The sequence below is a fragment of the Corvus kubaryi genome, unplaced genomic scaffold (genome assembly GCF_017639235.1).
Source record: "Corvus kubaryi isolate FWS band 111438036 unplaced genomic scaffold, C.kubaryi_AGA036_p1.0 66, whole genome shotgun sequence".
Lineage (NCBI taxonomy): Eukaryota > Metazoa > Chordata > Aves > Passeriformes > Corvidae > Corvus > Corvus kubaryi.
Genome location: NW_024582054.1, coordinates 33,159,011 through 33,177,880, shown reverse-complemented (window position 1 = coordinate 33,177,880; position 18,870 = coordinate 33,159,011). Strand labels below are relative to the sequence as shown.

Genomic DNA, 18,870 nt, shown 5'->3' with positions numbered 1-18,870 from the left:
GGGATCACACAGAGTTGGGCTCCCACCCATGGAACACCTGGGATCACTTACGTCGCTTCCACGACGACGCCAACCCCGGCGGGCTGTAAGGCTTCTGTGATGGCGACTGCAATTTGTTTGGTAAGGCGTTCCTGGACTGAGGGAACAACAGGGAATTCAGACTCCCAGAATCCCAGAATGATTTGGGTTGGAAGGGACATTAAAGCTCATCTTGTTCCGACCCCCCCACCGTGGGCAGGGACACCTTCCACTAGACCAGGTTGTGCCCAGCCCCCTCCATCCTATCTTCCATTTGTATCCCGGAACAGACCTTTTATTTTCCTGTTTATATTTGCAGCCATTTTGCATTCCATCTCTCCAAACACAGTTTGTTCTAGCAGCTCCTCCATTTCCTATTTTGCAGTTAGATTTTCTTGCCTCTCTGTTCTGTTTCAGTTTTTAATGTGTTTGTTCCCAGCATTACTGCTGCACCATTTATTCCACACGCCCAATTTCTCTTCTTAAGGAAAGGAAATAGAGATAAAAAGTGAGCTTTGTCCTGCAAAGCTTTACTTCCTGCTCTAGCACCCTCTATTCACCAGCCTGGTGGTCACTGAGACTTCTCTTGCCAAGAACAGGCCAAATTTAACCACAGGACAAAGGCAGCAGGCTCAGCCCAACCCAAGGCTTTGGACCCTGCAGCTTCCTCCCCTTCTCAGGGAAAGGAGGCAGCTGTTGCTTCATTGCCTCAGACAAGAATTCCTGAAGGCATCTCTCTGAATCTCTGTAGGAGAGTTCATCCCCAGCAGCATCCAATTAGTTTAGTTATTCCTGGCAGCTCTACCTGGTAGCACATTTATCTTCGGAATCAGTTCCAGCCTCCATCTACATTCCTAGGTAGATGTCACCCTTCACTGGGAATGCAAGGGCCAAGTGAAATAGACCTCTCCAAAAAGTGTTTTTCTCACCTGTTTTTCTCAACTCAAACTCCACATCTCCAGTCCACCCCCAATTTCCAGCCCCCTGCACTGACCAGGAGAGGAGTGCACACAACAAACCCCAAAATTTCATGTTTACCTTGTAATCTTCTACTGTATATTTCCACAATCCTAAAGGAGAAAGGAAAAAGACAATATTAGAGTTATTTCCAGCTGGCCACTGACTGATTTTCACAATTAATTTGATGCTACCAGAAGAGCCCACTGTTCTGCCCCATGTCCTTCCAGGAAATCCATGGCCACGCCCCAGGCTGGCATTCCTCCCTTGGAACATCACTGTGTTGAGTGACAGGTTCCCCCCACCTGTAGCCCCAAGGACTATTTTAGGGCAAACCAATCACTTCTCCTCTGGGGTTTGGAATTCCTTGTGTGCCCACCCACCTGCATCACACAGTTTTGGGAGAATTCACGTCCCTGAACCCTAATTCCTGAACATCTCCCTGTGCTTCAGACTAGACCAAATGCTGCCTTAATGACAATTCAGATAATGGATTCCCAGGAGGCTGCTGAAATTGAGCAAGAAATGTTTTGGATTCTTGCATTTAGCCACAAATTTAGCTAAGAACAATGAGACAGAATTGGTTTTATTTAAAACAGAATCTCCCCACCCATATCTGTCTTGGGGTTGCTTTATGATGTGTATCCCATATCACTGCCCTATGCCCAGAAATTTTTTTTTGTGCCTTTTTATGCCTTTAAACTGAGCCTGAGAGGGGGAAGGAAAAACTGAGCAAAACTTTTTCAAAGCAGTTTGCAGCTTGTTCAAGGTCACACAGAGATAGAGACTTTTTTCCAGCTGCAGCAGGGGAGGGAGGAGGCACCCAACTTGCTGCTTTCCAGTCAGCTTTTGGCCAGTTGTTCAGCTTCTTCTTCTCCAGAGAGAGACTGAGAGTTGAACTTTTTTCCTTCCCTGGAATTTCGGATTTTCTCCTTTTTCTGCTGGACTGCTTCAATATCAGAGCACATTGGGAGGACTTTCCACTGGGCACAGAGGGCCTGGCCCTGGGCCAAGCCCCAGCTCTGAGGAGACCAAAGGGAGGACTCTGACACTTTCCCAGGTTTTTCCTCCACAGTGAGAGATTTTATTATTTAGCATTATTGTCCTTTTCCCATGTGCTTGTTAGATAAATAGTTTTTATCTCTTTCACTTTCCTTCAAGGAAAATTTAATTTTTCCTGAGGCTGGTGGGGGAACAGTGGTTTGTAACCTGCCTTCTCTCAGAGGATGTATTTCTGAATTTGGCCAAACTGGCACAATATCTCACCCCATCCTTCACACTTCAGTGCAGGGATCACCTTAATGGTCCCCTCCAACACGACTTCAAATTTAAGCCATTGGTGGGCAGTGCAAGTGACACTTACTGACAGTTCTAGAATCCACACATTTAAGAAAATCCATATAACTGCTCTGTAACTCCAGGGGTTGTTCATGCTGACCTCAAATGCTTAATTACACTTCAAGTGGCCACAAAAAGGAGCTGCTATTGCAAGCTTTGATACCTGTCTGGTGACATCAGACAAAAGCCAGACACTGGCTGGCAGCCTGAGGCATCACTTACAAGAATCATCCCTGACAATGAGACTCTCCTGCTGTTTTGGAGAGAGAATTAAATGCACAAACTCCCCTCCAGCAATGAAATGGTTGTGTTATAGCATAAAACAAAGCAGCCCAATATTTAGATTAACTGTATGGATAGGAAACATGCTGATGCTCAGATACTGCATAGAAGAAGTCCTAACAAGGTGTTTATGTAAAAACAGTTATTTGAAAGAGCATTTTCAAGCCTGAGCTTAAAATCCAGAGAAAGATGTTTGTTTACTGAATGCAGGTCATCCACAACTACAGAAACTCACCACATTGGACTAATCCTATTATGAAGGATTAGGCCTAGAGCACCAACAGCCTCACAAACCTTTGCTGGAACACTGGCTGCATTATATAGGGCACGACAGGGAGGCACGATTCAGCCCACCAGCCTCTTCATGGCAAGCACTCAAAAGTGAGAACATTTTGTTATACAAGAATCTAATCTTTTCATTATTGCAGTATACGGGAGTTTTAGCCTCACTTTAAAGAGAGGCAAGATTTAACCTTTGAGCACAGTGCAGGAAGCCTTGCACATACTGATGCAGGTTTCCATACTGAGGATAAATAGCAGGAAAATTGTACATTTCCAGCACCACGTTGCTACTTGCATAAAAAAAAAAAATCCATATATCACTGAAAACCGATTTGAGCTCCTTTTTACAACTGCAGTCAAGAGATAAATAGAGACCAGAGCAAGCACAAACCAGTGGATGCATATTTCAGATGGGATCCTTAGTCCTGCATGGGAGCCCTGCAGAAATGAAACCACGTGCTGCTAAGGACAGTCTCTTCAGGAAGGATGGATCCTCTTCACAACTCCAACAAACAACAACAAAACAACACCCCCAGCCCTGCACCACTTAAAGACCCACCCAACACTCAGCTCAAGCCATGGGATGCCAACACACATCCCCAAGCATGAGCAACTACCAAAGGCGAAGCCTCTTGCTCAGTAACTGCAGTTCTGACAGCTCAGAACCCCAGCCTACAATTCCAGCAGCTCTGTACAGCCGCAAAAAAACACGCAGAAAAAATTTTACACGTTGAACAGCCTCTTTCAGCCTTTTAATCAGAGCAAAGTCCACTCCTATGAGCCCTGCTGGGGACAGGGAGATGCCTCCCTGCAGTACGAGGTCACACAGCAAAGATCCAACCTCCAAGTATCCTTCCACTTCCAAACCCAACTCCCTGTCGTGCAAGCAGAGCACAGAACAGATCTGGCTCCCTTTGGAACATTTTGCTGTCATATCCTACACGTTTCTTACCTGCTAAGGAAACCCAGCAGGCAGGCAGATTTGCAGGGCTAATTCTCTTTAGTGTTAGTGGAACTGCAGCAGGATTAACAGACCTTTCAGGGAAAGCATAAGCAAAACCTATGTGGGTCTTTCTAAACTGCAGCCAAATTTTTAGATTTGTTTCTCAAAAAGGAACCCTTCCACTCTGATCCCAAATAATCTGCTTATTGAAGGGATCTACCATCCTCTTCCTCACCAGCACTAGAAAGTGTCACTTACTAAGGAGTCAGTGCAGCAACTGACCCAAGGGCACTTGCTGAGGAAAAAAGCTATTTTACATAACAAATGGATTTCTCAAGTGTTTCACAATTACTTTATTTCTTAGGCTGAACTTTATCTATAAAATCTACCCTACAGCATTCTCAGCATGTCTTCAGTGAAAGAAAGAAATGCCAAATTTATCTGAAGAGTCAGCTAAGATATGAAAGCTTTAGATTCAATTTATATCCATAAATTGTGTTCATTTACTGTTTGGAAGTTTCAGATTTTTGTTCTTATGAGTCAGTCTAGACCCAAGTAGTAAACAGCTGGAAATTCTCACTGGTTTCTGTGGCCTGCCTTAGAACACGAACCTACAAAACCCTTAGGGCTCTACTGCAGCCACTGGTGTGAATTAACAAATAGCTCCAAGACTTATCTGTCCTCTCCACAAAAAAAAACAATGCTGAGGTTTGGTCTAAATCCAAATCCAGGACACAAAGTGGGCTGAGCTTTAGAGGGAGAGGAGCTTAAAAAGATTAGCACAGTTAGCACAGCCTGGAATCCTTTCTACAAATTAGCATCACTTTCATTAGAACACTTACCTAGCAAGCTTGCTGAGGCCAAGCACTTGTTTGTTGGGGAGATAACCAATGTGTACCTAGACAGGGGAAAACAACCATTAGCAGCAGCAAAACCACACTTCCAAGGGTGTATGAAACTCATGCACCAACAATGAGATGTACATTTGCCCCAGAACCGACTCTGGGACAGCCCAGAAGTCTCAGCACGTGGGAGGAACATGGCACCATGCAAGCCTGGGGAATTGTGGAGCTGAGACTGTGAATGCCTCATGAGGTCCTGGTGAAGAGTAGGTGAGTATTTCTGAGGGGGAGAAAAGTCACAGCTCTTCAGGAGTCAAGGCTTATGTTCCAAGTCTCAGGAATGCTACAGAACACTGCTGCATTTGGGTACAAAGGCAGTCTATTACTCAGCACAGCACTATTTGTCTAAATAAACATGCTTTTCTCTCAAGACCTCACATGGATTTAGGGAGCGGAAGGAAGAGGGCCTGTGCTTTGCTTCTAGTGAAAGTTCTGATGGCAAGAAGTACTTTGCCACCAAAAATCAGGCTGCACTTCCTGATTTGATTTTTTTTCTTGTTCTAGTACCATAGATCACTGATGATTAACTCAGCTTCCATCCTGCTCAAATATGGATTTGCTGAACATGTACTTGAACTAAATTGGAAGAAGTTTAGCAGAGAAGTGCTCAGATATGAAGGGAAGGACATTTAGCTCCTTGTTTTTAGAAAGCCATGCAGGCTACTGAATTCCAGTGGGTTTACATTTATAACAGATTATAAACCAGTACTTGTGCCACTGTACCAGAGACTTGAAAAATTAGCCAAGATACAGCAGGGGAGTGTCAGTGGGGGATTCTGGCTTTGCCTGGAGGCCCCATCTCAGAATCCTGTGCTGCTGTACCTGCAGTAGAGGTACCACAGTGCACCTGATTACCTGGCTAACTTGCTCATTCCTACCCCTTCTGTCGGGTAATCAACCCACTGACACCTGAAAAGACATGAAACATTTCAGACAAAGTGAGAGACACGACTTAGAAATAAGCTTTGAATCCTGTTCCCCATATTTTTTTTCAGATTTCTTGATTTCCTTTAAGATAGAACTGCAAATGCAAGACCTACAGGTCAGTGTTTACAGCCTGTTTGGTGCACCCAGCAGGGCAATGGTTACTCTGAATATTTAGAGACATACCAACTCATTTAGCAGGACTGAGTCAGTGTTTGTGAGGAGATTTCTCCATACCACACAAAAAGAGCTGGATGTAGAAAAAAATGCACACATTGCCACAAGAGTAACGGGGAGAATAAACACAGTACACACAACCAAGAATAACAGGCACAACAGAAAGTTTGCACAGAAAACGAGGTTATCCTGTTTTCCAGTATAAAACACTAACAGCAAGAAGAGAAAACTGACAAAACTGAACTGATTCAACTAAATAAACAGCTGGTTTCTGTTCGTGTGTTTTATTTTTGGGAGACAATTTGCTTGGAACATATGTGGCACTGACTGGATTTTATAGACAGCAGAAACACGTGCTGCTCTTGGACCTGTGAGCACTCTGTGGTAACAGATGGATCAGGCTAAGCTCCATCCTTCTGTGCTGATAAGGGAGTGAAGAGGCTGAAACGTGCAGCTCCCACGCAGAACTCTTCATCACCTCTACAGTGGTTAACTGGAGAAATTTTATTTTCTTAAAGTTGTTGGCATTACAATTCCAACACTCTCTGGAACACCAGCCCTTTTCACAGGACTCCCCTATTAAGCATAGCCAGTTTTGGCCACTCTCTCCTCGACTCGGCAGGGATAATTAAGGCAGGGCTGCTAATGAGTTTGTTCCACTCACAGGGGGTTTCAGAGATGAACGTGCACTGGATAGCTCTGAGCCAGGAGCTAAATCCATGACAGAGCCAGTGTGCAAAGTGAGCTGGTTTAATATCGAGATGTCTGCCCTCAAGGCTCACTGCTGCTTCGTGAAGAAGAGCTTTGATATGAAATGTCAGAAACCATTAGATTACTTAGACAAGGAAAGGTTGAGCATTATATTTCAGGAGCTCAAATTCAAATAAAACCTCACATTAAGGAGGCCTTCCTTATTTGTACTCTGAAGATTAAACTTCGAGAACCATAGCTGTAAGCAGCAAGTACTTACAGCCTTAAAAGCTTTATAGCTACAGCTACAAAGTCTTCTACATGTACTTAAGGTCTTTTATTGTGCATTCCCGCATTTGTTCTGTGAGGGAGAGTTACCTTTCCAACAAATGGAACGAGGTGATGCTCACACAATGAGAACATGTCTATGTCCTTCACAATTACCATCTCATCATGGTCTTCGTCAAAGATGGCGTCGTTCAGGACATCTGAAATTAAACAATTGCAGTGAAAATGAACGCAAAAAGCACGGCAGGCTCTCACAGCCTGAGAAAGCTTGTAGCAAGGGCACATCTCTCTCAGGGCTACGGATTTTAGGGTTAAGGTCTGGGAGGGAAGTAAGGAGTAACATCACAAGCACGTTTTGGTTTGCATACGATTTGCCACAGTGTCAGACTCCCTACGTGCTGTGCCAGAAGTCAGCCTGGAGTGTTTTATTTAATTAATAGCTTGAGCACAGGTTAGAACAGGTCTGGTCTTTGCAGAATTACTGACATCTTAAGAGCAATTAAGCCTACAGCTGACAGAGAGAGCACGTCTCAAAAGTGGGCTTCCACTGGTGCTTCCACAAGCAAAGCCGAGCCCGAGGTCAGAGCAAAGCTAAGCCATCACAGTGGGTCCTCCAAAACTTCAACACCAGCATCACTATCTCCAAGAAGGCTTTGCATGCAAATAAAATATTCTTATTTCACCCTGTAGCATGCCAGGCAGCAGCTGGTACACACAGAAGTCAGAGACACATCTGGGGAGAGATTTGCTGTCCTGATCTGAAACAGGCAGGCATATCCACACTCCAGCCTAATTCTGCACCTCAGAGTTAGCAGAAAATTGAGGTAGAGAAACCCCACAGAGACAGAACAGAGAAGAAGCAGCTCAGTAAGAAAAGGAACATACAATATGACACTTGGGTAATCTCAGAGCTCAGCAGAATGGATCCTCAGTTGATTTTCCACTTTTAGCAGTCCCTTGACAAGTTCCCAGACAATCCTGGCACAGGTTACAGCCCATCAGTCTCCACAAAGGTTTCAGGCACCAGGACCATGCTGAAAGAGCTTAAAAGTAGAATGGTCCCAAGCTGAGAAACCAGGTCTTTTACAGAACAAGAGAGAAAGTTGTATATGAGGGAGAAACTTGCAGGAGAGAACCAGCTGTACAGATGGGCTGATAACGAGGACAAGGAGCTCTGCAAACAAGTTCTGCTGGAAGCCACGCTGACTCCTTGGAGTAACTTCCAGGAAAGCAGAGCCCCACACACCACAGCCAGACCAGGGCACTCAGGAACTGCCCTCCATGCGCCACGGGGCACCTGCAGGGGTGGTGACACAAGTCCAACAGCTGTGTCTGCTCTGCTTGCCTTGGTGCCTTCCCCTGACACATACGTCCAGCTAATGGCCACCATCTGCTGTCGATAAGGGATCATCATCACAGAGCATTTTAATTTCCTGCTTGCTATCAGCACTACACAGGTAACCCTGGAAACTGTGCACAAGACGTTCTGCCTGCGACGTGCGTTCTCTCCTGAGAAGGGCTGGCAACCTGCAAGGCAGCCAGGATGAATCCCAGAAGGCTTTGGATTGGGTCAGAGAGCAGGAGTAGGGGGCATGAAAAAGGCCAGGGAACAACTCTGTAAAGGCACAAGATTGTGTTCTTCAAATTTCAGGGTCTGGTTTACACCAAGCACTGCTGGAGAGGGTTTTGGTTACATGGGCAGCATCATGCAGTTGTGTAATTATGAATTCAGCCAGGAAAAGGGAGAATCCGAAACAGAGGATGTGACCAGGATCACAGGAGAGGGAAGGGGAGGCAGAGCAGCTGTCTGGGTTCTGAGCTCCCTCCTGCAGCACTCTGCAGCCGGGCCATGTCCACAGCAGAAAGGCAAATGGTGGTTGCACAAAACCTGCTGCTGTGGCCAGAGTTATTAAAACAAAATCCAAACAGATCCACAAAGCATCTCCAGAGTGACTGCTGCTGTTATTAGACCCCCAGCTCAGCTCACACCAGCCTTGCCAGGAGCATATCAGAGCCTGATGTCAGATATGGATTTACGTCAGTGCACTCGTAAAGCAGATTGTTCAGAACAGCCAGAAATGGCCAAATTCTCATTAAGAGTCGTGGCAATGTGTGACACAGAGCAGGGCCAGAGCTACAACAGAAGGTACTTCACTCATGAAGCCTCATATCCATGTGCATATAGATGCATACACACACTAATTAACCTATAAAATATATATTAGTAGATCCTTACAAACTTTCTCTCGCAGCTCTGTTGTATCATGGAGACAGCTCAGCCAAAGAGAAGTTTAAGTGACCTCAGCAGTACCACACAGGCAACTCCAGGAGCAAAAGGCATCCTGCACCCTTCTCTTGGCCAAAGCAGTCAAACAGGAACACAAAGGTCACCCACCCTTCTTGCACATCCCCTCTTACGCCACAGCCCAGTCTCAGCAGTGTGGGCAATGCCACCTCACGGCCAAAGGAGTTTTAGAGGGAAGAAAACAGATCTGCACATAAAGAATGCAGCCACAGAGCTGTGGGGTGCTTCACACTTCTTATTTATAGTGGTCTTGCCATTTTCGCACCTTGCATTTATTTAATATTAGCAGCAAGTTGCAGCTGGGTCACAGACAACACCTGCAGTTGTGCCTGCAGCAAGATGTGCTGGTTTTGTCAGCACCAGTCACTCCTTGAGAAGAAAGGTCCACAAAGGAAGAAGCCAGCTCAGTGTTAGACCCCTCCAAAAACACCTCCAGAAGTGCCAGGTCATGCAAGGACACACAGGGAAAAAGTGTGAGGCTGGAGGCCACCACCTCAGTAAATGGCCATGGAGCTGAGTGGCCATTCACTCCTACTCTGCTCCAGTCCCTCCTGCTCACACTTCACAAGCCTTTCTCCCTGAGAATCAGCATAGTTTGAAGCCTGCCCATCCCTATTCCTCCCCCTTTGGAACCCCAGCCCCGTGCTGACAAAAGCAGAGTGAGCAGAGCATCTTTGCCCAGCTGCTCCTGCCTGTGTCCCACTGCAGCAGTTGTTTGCAGTAATTACACAGGAGACTCTTCTCTGGCAGAGGCTCAAACACCTTGTGCAGGGGGGCAACACCATTTTATCTAAACTTGTCAGGGGTGGGTTTTTGACATTTTTTTCCCCAGTTTTTCCACTTGCAATAGCATCAACAGCTGACAAGCTCACCCTGTATCCTGCAGCATGTGTTATGGAGAATTTAACAGAGCTGAAAGGACAGAAGGGGAAACAGCCTCAGACTAACCAGGCCAGAAGCAAAGCTGGGGACAAATTTTTGCCCCTTTTCCCATTCTTTCACTCTTCCTACTAGGCCACACTGCCTTCTTCACCAGTTTGATTTCATGTTTTGTACAGTCAGGGTGCTCTCTAGATTATTGCAGCTGATTTCTCCTTCAGCTCAAAGTTCAGTTCCTGGTGTAAAAACTTCAGTGGGCTCTTGAAACTGAACAGTCACCTGTGCTGCAAGTTAACTCCTGAAACAGAGCAGAATTAATTTGCCCTTTATCTTCAAAAAGAGTTGATAAAATGAAAAATCAGAACTGGATGAAGACAGAATGAGAAAGACCTTTCAGGATTTTGCGTCAGAGCTAAGCAAAGATACCTGTTGCTATAGAAACTATTTGCATGGCTTTAATGTGACACAGGAAAGCAAAAGCACCTCTGGCAACCAGAGAAGGCAGAGCCCACCCAGAATGGGCTCAGAAGGTGAAGGGGATAGAGGATGGCAGCACTGCAGCAGCTTCACAGCACTTCAGAGCGGCCCTTTTTACTCTGCCTGGGAGTGAAGCGATGCAGGTTGTTCTCACCAGGAGTTAAAGCACTTCCCTGTGGTATTAAGTTGCCTCACAGCTGCAGTTTAAGTGCAGGTTGCTCAGTGCCAGCAGGATCAAGGCAGCTTCAGGAACTCTCTGACTCTGCTGCTTGAGCTCATCCATCCTGGCAGAGACAAAAGGCACAAGGTTCTGCTGGACACCCATTTCACAGGTCCGGGCTGTCCCCACTGTCCTCTGCTCTCCACAGTGACCCTCACGTGCCACAAGTTGCCACAGGCAGGGCAGGAATGGGCTCAGGCCAAGGCAGGATGACATCCTGTGGGACGAGTCCCACCACACCAACACCCACCAGCTGGTTGAGCACTGGCTGAGCTCAGGTACCTCCAGGAACACAGAGTTACACCCAAAGCAACGGCAGGGACCTCACATAAACCAGGTCATGGTTTGGAGGATGCTCCAGAAGAGCAGGGCCATGATCCAGGGACCAAAGGCTGACTGGTCTTTAAGGCAAAACCACCTGGGGAATGCTGGCAGATACTTCTGACCACCTTTCTCAAGGAGTTCCTCCCCAGCTGAGGACAGATGTAACTGGGAGCAGGAGACACGAGTTAACAGCTGAATGTGTGACAAGGAAAGCAGCAGACTGCAGGGTCAGGATGGAATCCGGAAGGAAAGTGCTGTAAAAACCTCTCAGCTGCTGCTAGGTAAGCAGCAAAACATAGAGTCAAACCTGACTTTGTTTTTTATTTATTCATGTGATGACACTACAGGTTAGGAAAAATATTCCAGACAAGCAACAAGAAAATGACTGCAGCCTTTGAGTATTAAAAAGGCACCAGGAATTGATTACACATACAGAGAACCAGGCTATAAAAACATTAATGTGAAGGGCTTGTACTGCTGCAGAAAATTAATGACTTCAGGTTGCTAAGAAAGGGAAGGCTCTGGGTATGTCATCTGCTTCAAGAAGTCTTGAAGAGCTCTAGAAAGAGGCACAACCTGAGATGCCACATGACTATTTAAATAGGCAAGAGAGTTCAAATGTTGCCAATAAATGAGCACTTCTCATAACACACCTTCCTAGCAGGAACCAGGAGAAACCTTAGACACAAAAGAATTTAGAAGTTTCTGGTTATTATTTCAGATTTCATCACCAAAAGACTAGAAACAGACACTCAGCTTCACACAGGGACATTTGCTTCAGAAGCAAAGTTTAATCCCTCAGTTACCAGAAGGGAGGTGAACCAGACATGTGATTTGATTTAAGGGGCATTTCATAGAGGCAAAGATAAAGGAAAAGCATTATTACTGTTCAACTAATTCTGGCCGTGATTTGCACAGGTTTATTTATTTCCCTGTAAGACACCCTCCATGTTGCAGTGAGACTGGAATCTATTCATAACAGATCAGCCACTGCAGACAGATGAAGCCAAGATTAGGTTCTAGAAGTTGTCCTCTGCCAGGAGGTTTATTAATATGAGGGAAAGCAGCATTATGGAGATGCTCATTAAAATGTATCAGGATTTCAATAACCATTTCAATGTCCCATGTCACAGAAGGTGCTCATCCACCTTCTTTCTGAAACTGAAACAAAGGAAAAATCAAAGACAAAACACTTTGGAAGAGCAACATGAAGGATCAGTACAGTTCAGATCTGAGAGGTTACAGCATTTAACAAATTCCTGACAAAACCCCAGCCAAGCTTAGTGTTCCTTGAGCATTAACAGGCAGGAGAGATGATCCAGGAAAGCCCCAGTTCCCAGAAGTTTCACTGCATTTAGGGTGTGTTCCAGCATGGTAGGTTTCCCTTACATGGGGGCAGAGGTTGAAGAAACCCCAAAAACCCTCACTCTGAACAAGTCTGTATCTCCCACCCTCTGGTTTACAAGAAACAAGCCATGGCTGGAGCACAACAATGCTGAGGTTTCAGCTAGAAATAGGTTTCAGCTGTTAATAGATTACGGTCCTGCATCCATGTCCTCACGGATGAGCCAGCAGTACCTCGATTCCAAGAAAGTACAGCACCTCCCCAGCTCCTAGCAAAGGGCAGTGCTGCTGATCAAACAGCCTTGTTTGCTTAAGGCACTGTGTGCTTTGACACAGCAATGCTTAGCACCTCAGCACAGCAAACTGAGCAGGCTGGAAAAATTTATGAGCTTACACCATTGTTGTCCTCTATAAAAATACCAAATCCACATGGACTAGAAGAAAAGAATATTAAAGTTTATTTTTTTTTACCCTTCAGTGTAGGAAAAGCATATGAACTAATGAGTGAGGAAGTGACCTAAGTAGTTACTTGCTTTGAAATAAAAGCTGCCCAGCAGAGTCACTTGGCTTCCAGGCAAATAACATGCAGCCTTTCAAACCACAGAGGTTTGGGAAGCAAAGTTATCCCTCCCTGTACTTCTGATTTTCATTTCCCTGTTAAACACGCTGAAAGGACAGCTGAAGCTGCCAACATGCCTGAGAGCTGCCATGCTTATGTGAATAAAGGTTGGGAGACTTCCCTGGTAGCAGCTCCCACCACCACCACCAGTAAGGCCAGTTTGGTGAACCTGTGGTTTTGCTTTGAGCATTCGTGGCTGACGAGAACAACTTCACTTCCCCCTGCAGAAGCTCATCCAACCCTGTGCCTAATGTTTCCTGCAGGATTACACAACCCAAACTGACTCATTTATGATTCACCTTTCGGAGGCAGAATCATTGACATCGTTTCTGTAATTTACCAGTTGCTTGGGTCTGATACCTTCAGCTTCAGTTACAAGTTAGTGCTGTCTGCACCTTGTACTTCCATTTATTCACTCATTTACTGCCTTTGCACCCACTTGTGCTTTGTGATATTTATTATTAGATCCTCAGACAGCACCTCTGAGCATGACATGAAGCTTTTAGTAGAAGGAGGGACAAGGTTTAACCTTTGTGTGGCAGGTAGTTGCCTGAACCAGCTATCAAGAAGCTAAAGCCACCTGTCTCTCACAGCCCTGCTGTTAACCCTCACCAGCCAAGGGGGCTATTCTGAAATATAATTTACACCCAGAAGTAAGAAGCTGATAGGTCTGACCCTGGGAAAGAGAATGTGTTCTTGGATGCTGGCACAGAAGCATTGCACAAAATTGGAAGTTGGTTTTTGGTGACTTTTTCTGCTCTGCCATCCTCACCAACATATTGAGAGGTTTCTGTTGCAACAGCTGTGAGTCTACACCAGTGCTCAAGTGTCTGCATTGAGCTGTCAGGATTTTTAATGTGGTCCCCAGGTGGATTTTATTTGAAATCACTAGAGGCATTCTTGCTACTCCAATCCAAGTGTGATGACTGGTACTACAGAAGTGAGAACAGCAGTTTGAATACACCCTGTCAATGAAAGAGGTTCAGGCCTTTAGTAAAGCCAGGATTAATAAATTACAATCTGGAATTAACAGAAAGAGCCAGATACAGATATTTAACCAGTAAACTCTACTAATGGCTCTGACACACAACACTGAGCAGCTGCAGAACAGAGATAGCAGAGATGAATAGGGGGTAAGGCAGGAACACTGTCACTGTGCACTGCTGAGAGCAAGCGAGGAAATACACACACAGGGGAAGCTGGAAAGCAGAATCAGCTTCTCTGCTACTCACAAATCTGAATGGAGACAAAGAATTTAGGTGTTATCTTCCCTACAATACTACAAAGTTTTGCTGTGGGAAGTATAAACATACAAATACAATCAGGTGTCATGGCAGCAAAGTGACAACACCCAGGACAGGAGATCAAATGACCAGCACATTCAACCATGCTCCAGGTGTATTCTGTTCTCTGACACAAGATCATGGAATGGCTTGGGCTGGAAGGGATCCTTAAAGGCCATGTAGTCCAATCCCTTGCAATAACACAGCAAGGCAGGCTTAAGTCAAGCACATCAAACACAGACCTCTGGCAGTGCACTGGCAGCTTTACACTCTCCAGAAGAGAACAGAGCTGGGGAAGGGTCTGGAGCCCCGGGAGAAACTGAGGGAGTTCGAGGGGGTCAGCCTGGAGAAAAGGAGGCTCAGGGGGAACCTTCTGGCTCTCCACAAGTCCCTGACAGGAGGGGGCAGTTGGGGGGGAGAGGGGGGTCAGGCTCTGCTCCCAGGGAACAAGGGACAGGACAAGAGGAAATGGCCTCAAGTTGTGCCATGGGAGGTTTAGTTTGGATATCAGGGAAAGTTTCTTCTCTGAAAGGGTGGTCAGTCACTGGCACAGGCTGCCCAGGGCAGTGGTGGAGTCCCCATCCCTGGAGGGATTTCAAAGCCATGTGGGTGTGACACTTGGGGACATGGGTCAGTGGTGACTTTGGCAGTGCTGAGGGAACGGGTGGACTCGATCTTAGAGGCCTTCTCCAACCTAAAAGATTCAATAATTTGGCTGTATATCTATCACATCTTTCTTTGTGTTCTTTTATGGAAAATGAAATCTCTATCAGAAATGAATTTTCTCCTGCCTCCCCAGGGCAGACCTGCAGCAAACAAGGTCACAGGGCTGATTTTAAAGGCTGCCCCTGTTCTGACATTCACTACCCCGGTTCACTTGTGTCACTCCTTCCTGGCTGTACCCTCTGGCAGCAGCTCCACACCCTGGCAGGGTCTGTGAGCTCAGCAGGGACCCGTTGCAACACACTTTGCCTCTGGCCATGTGGTTGTACACCATGCCCACCACCGAGCTTTCACCTGAGAAGCCTCTCCTGGAAAGATGGAACTTGCAGCTACTGTAACAGCATCTTATCTTCTGCCTGATGCAGAGATAAAATGGAAACACTCCTCAAAACACACCCTGCAAATCACTGCTTTAACCTCTGCCTACCCAGGCAGCTCCACATGAGGAGCTGAATAAGCTGCAAAAAAAAAAAAAAAAGCCTTAGAAAACAAGAGGTCAGGGCTGCTTTCTGTTGGCTTTTTGGGGAGGGTTTGGGGTTGTTTTGGTTCGTTTTCTCTTTCACAAGCCATCTGCTGGTCCAGTTCACAGCCTGGCCAGGCAGAGAGCTGGATTAGTATAACCAAGGGAACAGCACACCAGGATGCCACAGCAGAGACAGCAGCAGTCCCAAAGCTACTCTTGCGCCCAAATATCCTGTAGTTGTTGGCTCTTGGGTTCATGAGGTATTTAAAACTCTCCAAGAAGAATTTACTCATATTGACTCTCCGAACAAACTCCTCATCCCCTACTCGTTCTGCTGTCTGCTCTGGGCTTGTCCTTTGGCTACAGCTCTTCCTTCTGTTTGGCTGGGAAGAGTAAGAAAAGTGGAAGCTGAGCATCCTGCAAGAAGAGGTGAGTAGCTGGAGAGTAAGAGGATTCCCCACCTGACACAGGAAGGAATGTTAATATCACAGCTTCACATGACTTCCTAAAAAGAAAAAAGCAGTCCAGGAGTAGAGCACCCAGCAGTGAGATTTTCTACCCTTGGACATAATACAGCTCTCTCCCAGGTATGGATAATCAGAGAAGGGGAGTACCCAGAACTACTCTGCTTAATTAAATGAATGTGAGGGATTAGAAGACCATCGAGATCTCAGAGAACACACCTTGGAGCAGAAAAAAGTTTTTTAAATTACTTCAGGTAACGTGCACACAAAACTGGCAGCAAGATAAGAGAGGCACAGAAGGGCAGTAATTTTATCCAGGTTCAGCACAGAAATTCATGCTCAAGCTATCACTAAAAAAATTCCTTCTACTACAGCCTGACAAGATGACTGAGAGACCTCCTGTGTTTCACAGCAGTAAAATGAGGAAAGTTAATCCCAGTAAACAAAGGACGATACTGTGAAACCCTGATGAAACCTCACCTCAAACACACCGTGCAGCAGGACTAAGAGAGGAACAAGAATGGCCACTGCAGCCCAGAGCCTGTCTCCAGATGTGAACCCGAAAACCTGGGTTGATCTGAAAGGCAAAACAACTTCCAAGGCAGAAATACTGTTCCTGGGGGAAGATGGGACACAATATTGGCACAAGAGTTAGAGCTGGCCATGAGTAAGTTGATGCTGGAAGTTGTAGTAATCTGATTTCAAAAGAGCCAACAGTCAAGAAATAAAAAAGAAACTAAACACAAAAGCCAGCCTTCAAGCTGAAGCACAGTGCCCTTAGAAAAGGACTCTGATGTGCCAGCAGGAGCTCCCTGATGCCATCAATCAGCACAGTTCAGCCTTTGCATTCATCTGCAACACCCTGATGCAGCTCCGGGGCAGGCTCAACACACCAGTGCTGTGTTCCAGAGAGCAGAGCAGGAGCAGCTCCTTCCTCAGCCACACTCAGAGATCCTTGCTGACACTATTTGCATCCCTTACTAACAGGAACTTGCCTTTTACTGTAAGAAGGCGTAGAAAGGGGAAATCCCAAGCTCTCCAGGTTCTTTTTTTACTGTTTGTTCTGGGTACAGTCCTTAGTCAAGAAGCTGAGAAGAGGAAAAGTGACGTAAAAAATAAATTTTCAAGCAGTATTTACCCTGCATTGGAGCCACGAGTTGCTGGTGAGAACATATCCCACCCCATTCCTCTCCTCACACCCTCATCCAGCAAGCAGAGACACTCAGCTGGGGCAGGGATGTGAACCTGGGGTTCCTCTCCACACCTGCATTTGCTGCTGGGACCCTGAGGTGGGGAAGGGATCTCCCTGTCCTCTCCTTCCTCCTTACCTCTTTTCCTTAAGTTTCCTTCCCACCTTTGAAAAACCTCACTTGATTAAAGCAGCAGCAGAACAGGAGTTTTCCTGAGAAAATTCAAACCCCTTCTGTCTGCTAATCGAAACAAATATTCCCGCCCTGTCTGAACACAGCCTCGCTCGGCCGGGGAGGGAGGAAGGAAGGAGGGAACCCACAAGTTCCTATGCCAGGGCTTGGAAAGTTTCCATCAGAAGAGAGAAAGCAAAAGCACTTGCTCTGCTCACCCAAACGGGAGGTTTACGATGGAATGAAAACTTTACCTGCACAGAGCTTAATAAAAACCCCCGAGATATTTGGGGAGGGAAGGGGGCAGCGAGACGCACAAGTGATGACAAGGGAGCACCAGATGGGTGACGCGGTGACAGGGCAACGATGTTTTAAGAGATTCATTTAAGGAATAAAGCAACCCTCCGCTGGTACCCGAGCAGGACGCTCCATCCCCGCAGCCCTCCCGCCGCGCCGCCCCGGGAGCGCTCCCTACCCGCGATGGTCTCCTGGTAGCCCTTGGTGAAGAACTGCATGGCAGTGGCCGCCCTCCAGGGCGTCTTGAGCAGCCCCTGCCGCTGCGGGTCCTCGCCCAGCGCCCGCAGGATGGAGGTGTAGGCGGCGGCCAGGCTGGGCAGGTTCAGATCGTTGTCCTCCTCGCTGCGGGGCCGCTCTCCCCGCCACCCGTCCCCGCCGGTGCCCGGGGGAACGCGCGGCTTCTCCGCGGCCGGGGAGGGCGGCGGCCGCTCCTGCCTGGCGTACCCGTTCCAGCCCCGCGCCGCCTCCATGGGCAGCGCTGTGCCCGAGCCGCCGCAGCCCCCGGGCCGTCCCCGCCCGGCCCGAGCGCTCCCGGCCGCCGCCGCCGCCGCCGCTTTTATCCCGCCCGCGCCGCCCCCATTGGCCGCGGCCGCGGTGTCACCGCCGCTGCCTGAGCCGCTCAGCGGGAGGGGGACCGGGGCAGCCCGGGATGGGGGTGCGGGGGGATCCCTCGGGCTGACACCCGGGATGGGGATAGCGGGTGATCCGAGGGGCTGAGGGGGTAGAGGGGGTACCCCGGGCTCGGGGCACGGGGGGATGCAAGGGTTGAGATCCCCCGGGTTGAGACCCTGGCTGGGGGTACAGGAGGGGTCCCTGGGCTGAGGCGTGGGCCAGAGGTACGGAGTACCCGAGGGGATCCCCGGGGCTGAGGATACAGGGTATTCCCGGTCTGGGAATACAGGGGGATGCTCGGGGTACTGAGGGATCCGAAGGGATCCCCCGGGCTGAGATCCGGGCTGGGGGTACAGGGGGATCCGAGGGGGTCCCTGGATTGAGGGTACGGGGCGGATCCCTGGGCTGAGGTGTGCGCTGGAGGTAGGGCCATCCTACCATCGTGGGGGTACGGGAGGATCAGAGGGGATCCCCCGAGCTGAGATCGGGACTGGAGGTGCAGGGGGGTCCCCAGGCTGAGACTCAGACGGGGGGATGCTCGGGTCCCCGGGTCCAGGGGGATCTCTGGGCTGAGGCATGGGCAGGGGCTATGGGAGTATCCCAAGAGATCTCCAACTCTGAGGATACGGGATCCTCTAGGATGAGGTGTTCGAGCATGGGGGGATGCCCCAGGCTGGGGCTATGGGAGGATCCAGAGT

The 18,870-nt window shown here is 47.7% G+C and overlaps 1 protein-coding gene across 4 annotated transcripts in view; it reads right to left on the bottom strand.

The window, feature by feature from the left end:
- Nucleotides 1-18,093, bottom strand: part of GCH1 (GTP cyclohydrolase 1) — a 20,957-nt gene extending 2,864 nt beyond the window's left edge. For 2 of the 4 annotated variants that reach the window (XM_042047611.1, XM_042047613.1), the window contains exons 1-5: nt 17,739-18,093; nt 6,892-7,001; nt 4,663-4,718; nt 1,057-1,088; nt 52-136 (exon numbers count right to left, since the gene is read on the bottom strand). In XM_042047611.1, coding sequence (XP_041903545.1) covers nt 52-136; nt 1,057-1,088; nt 4,663-4,718; nt 6,892-7,001; nt 17,739-18,030 — 575 coding nt within the window. In that variant the 5' untranslated portion in view covers nt 18,031-18,093. Of the gene's footprint in view, nt 1-14; nt 137-1,056; nt 1,089-4,662; nt 4,719-6,891; nt 7,002-17,738 lie in introns of all 4 variants that reach the window. The other 2 variants (XM_042047614.1, XM_042047612.1) reach the window with 2 other exon arrangements.
- Nucleotides 18,094-18,870: the final 777 nt, after the last annotated feature.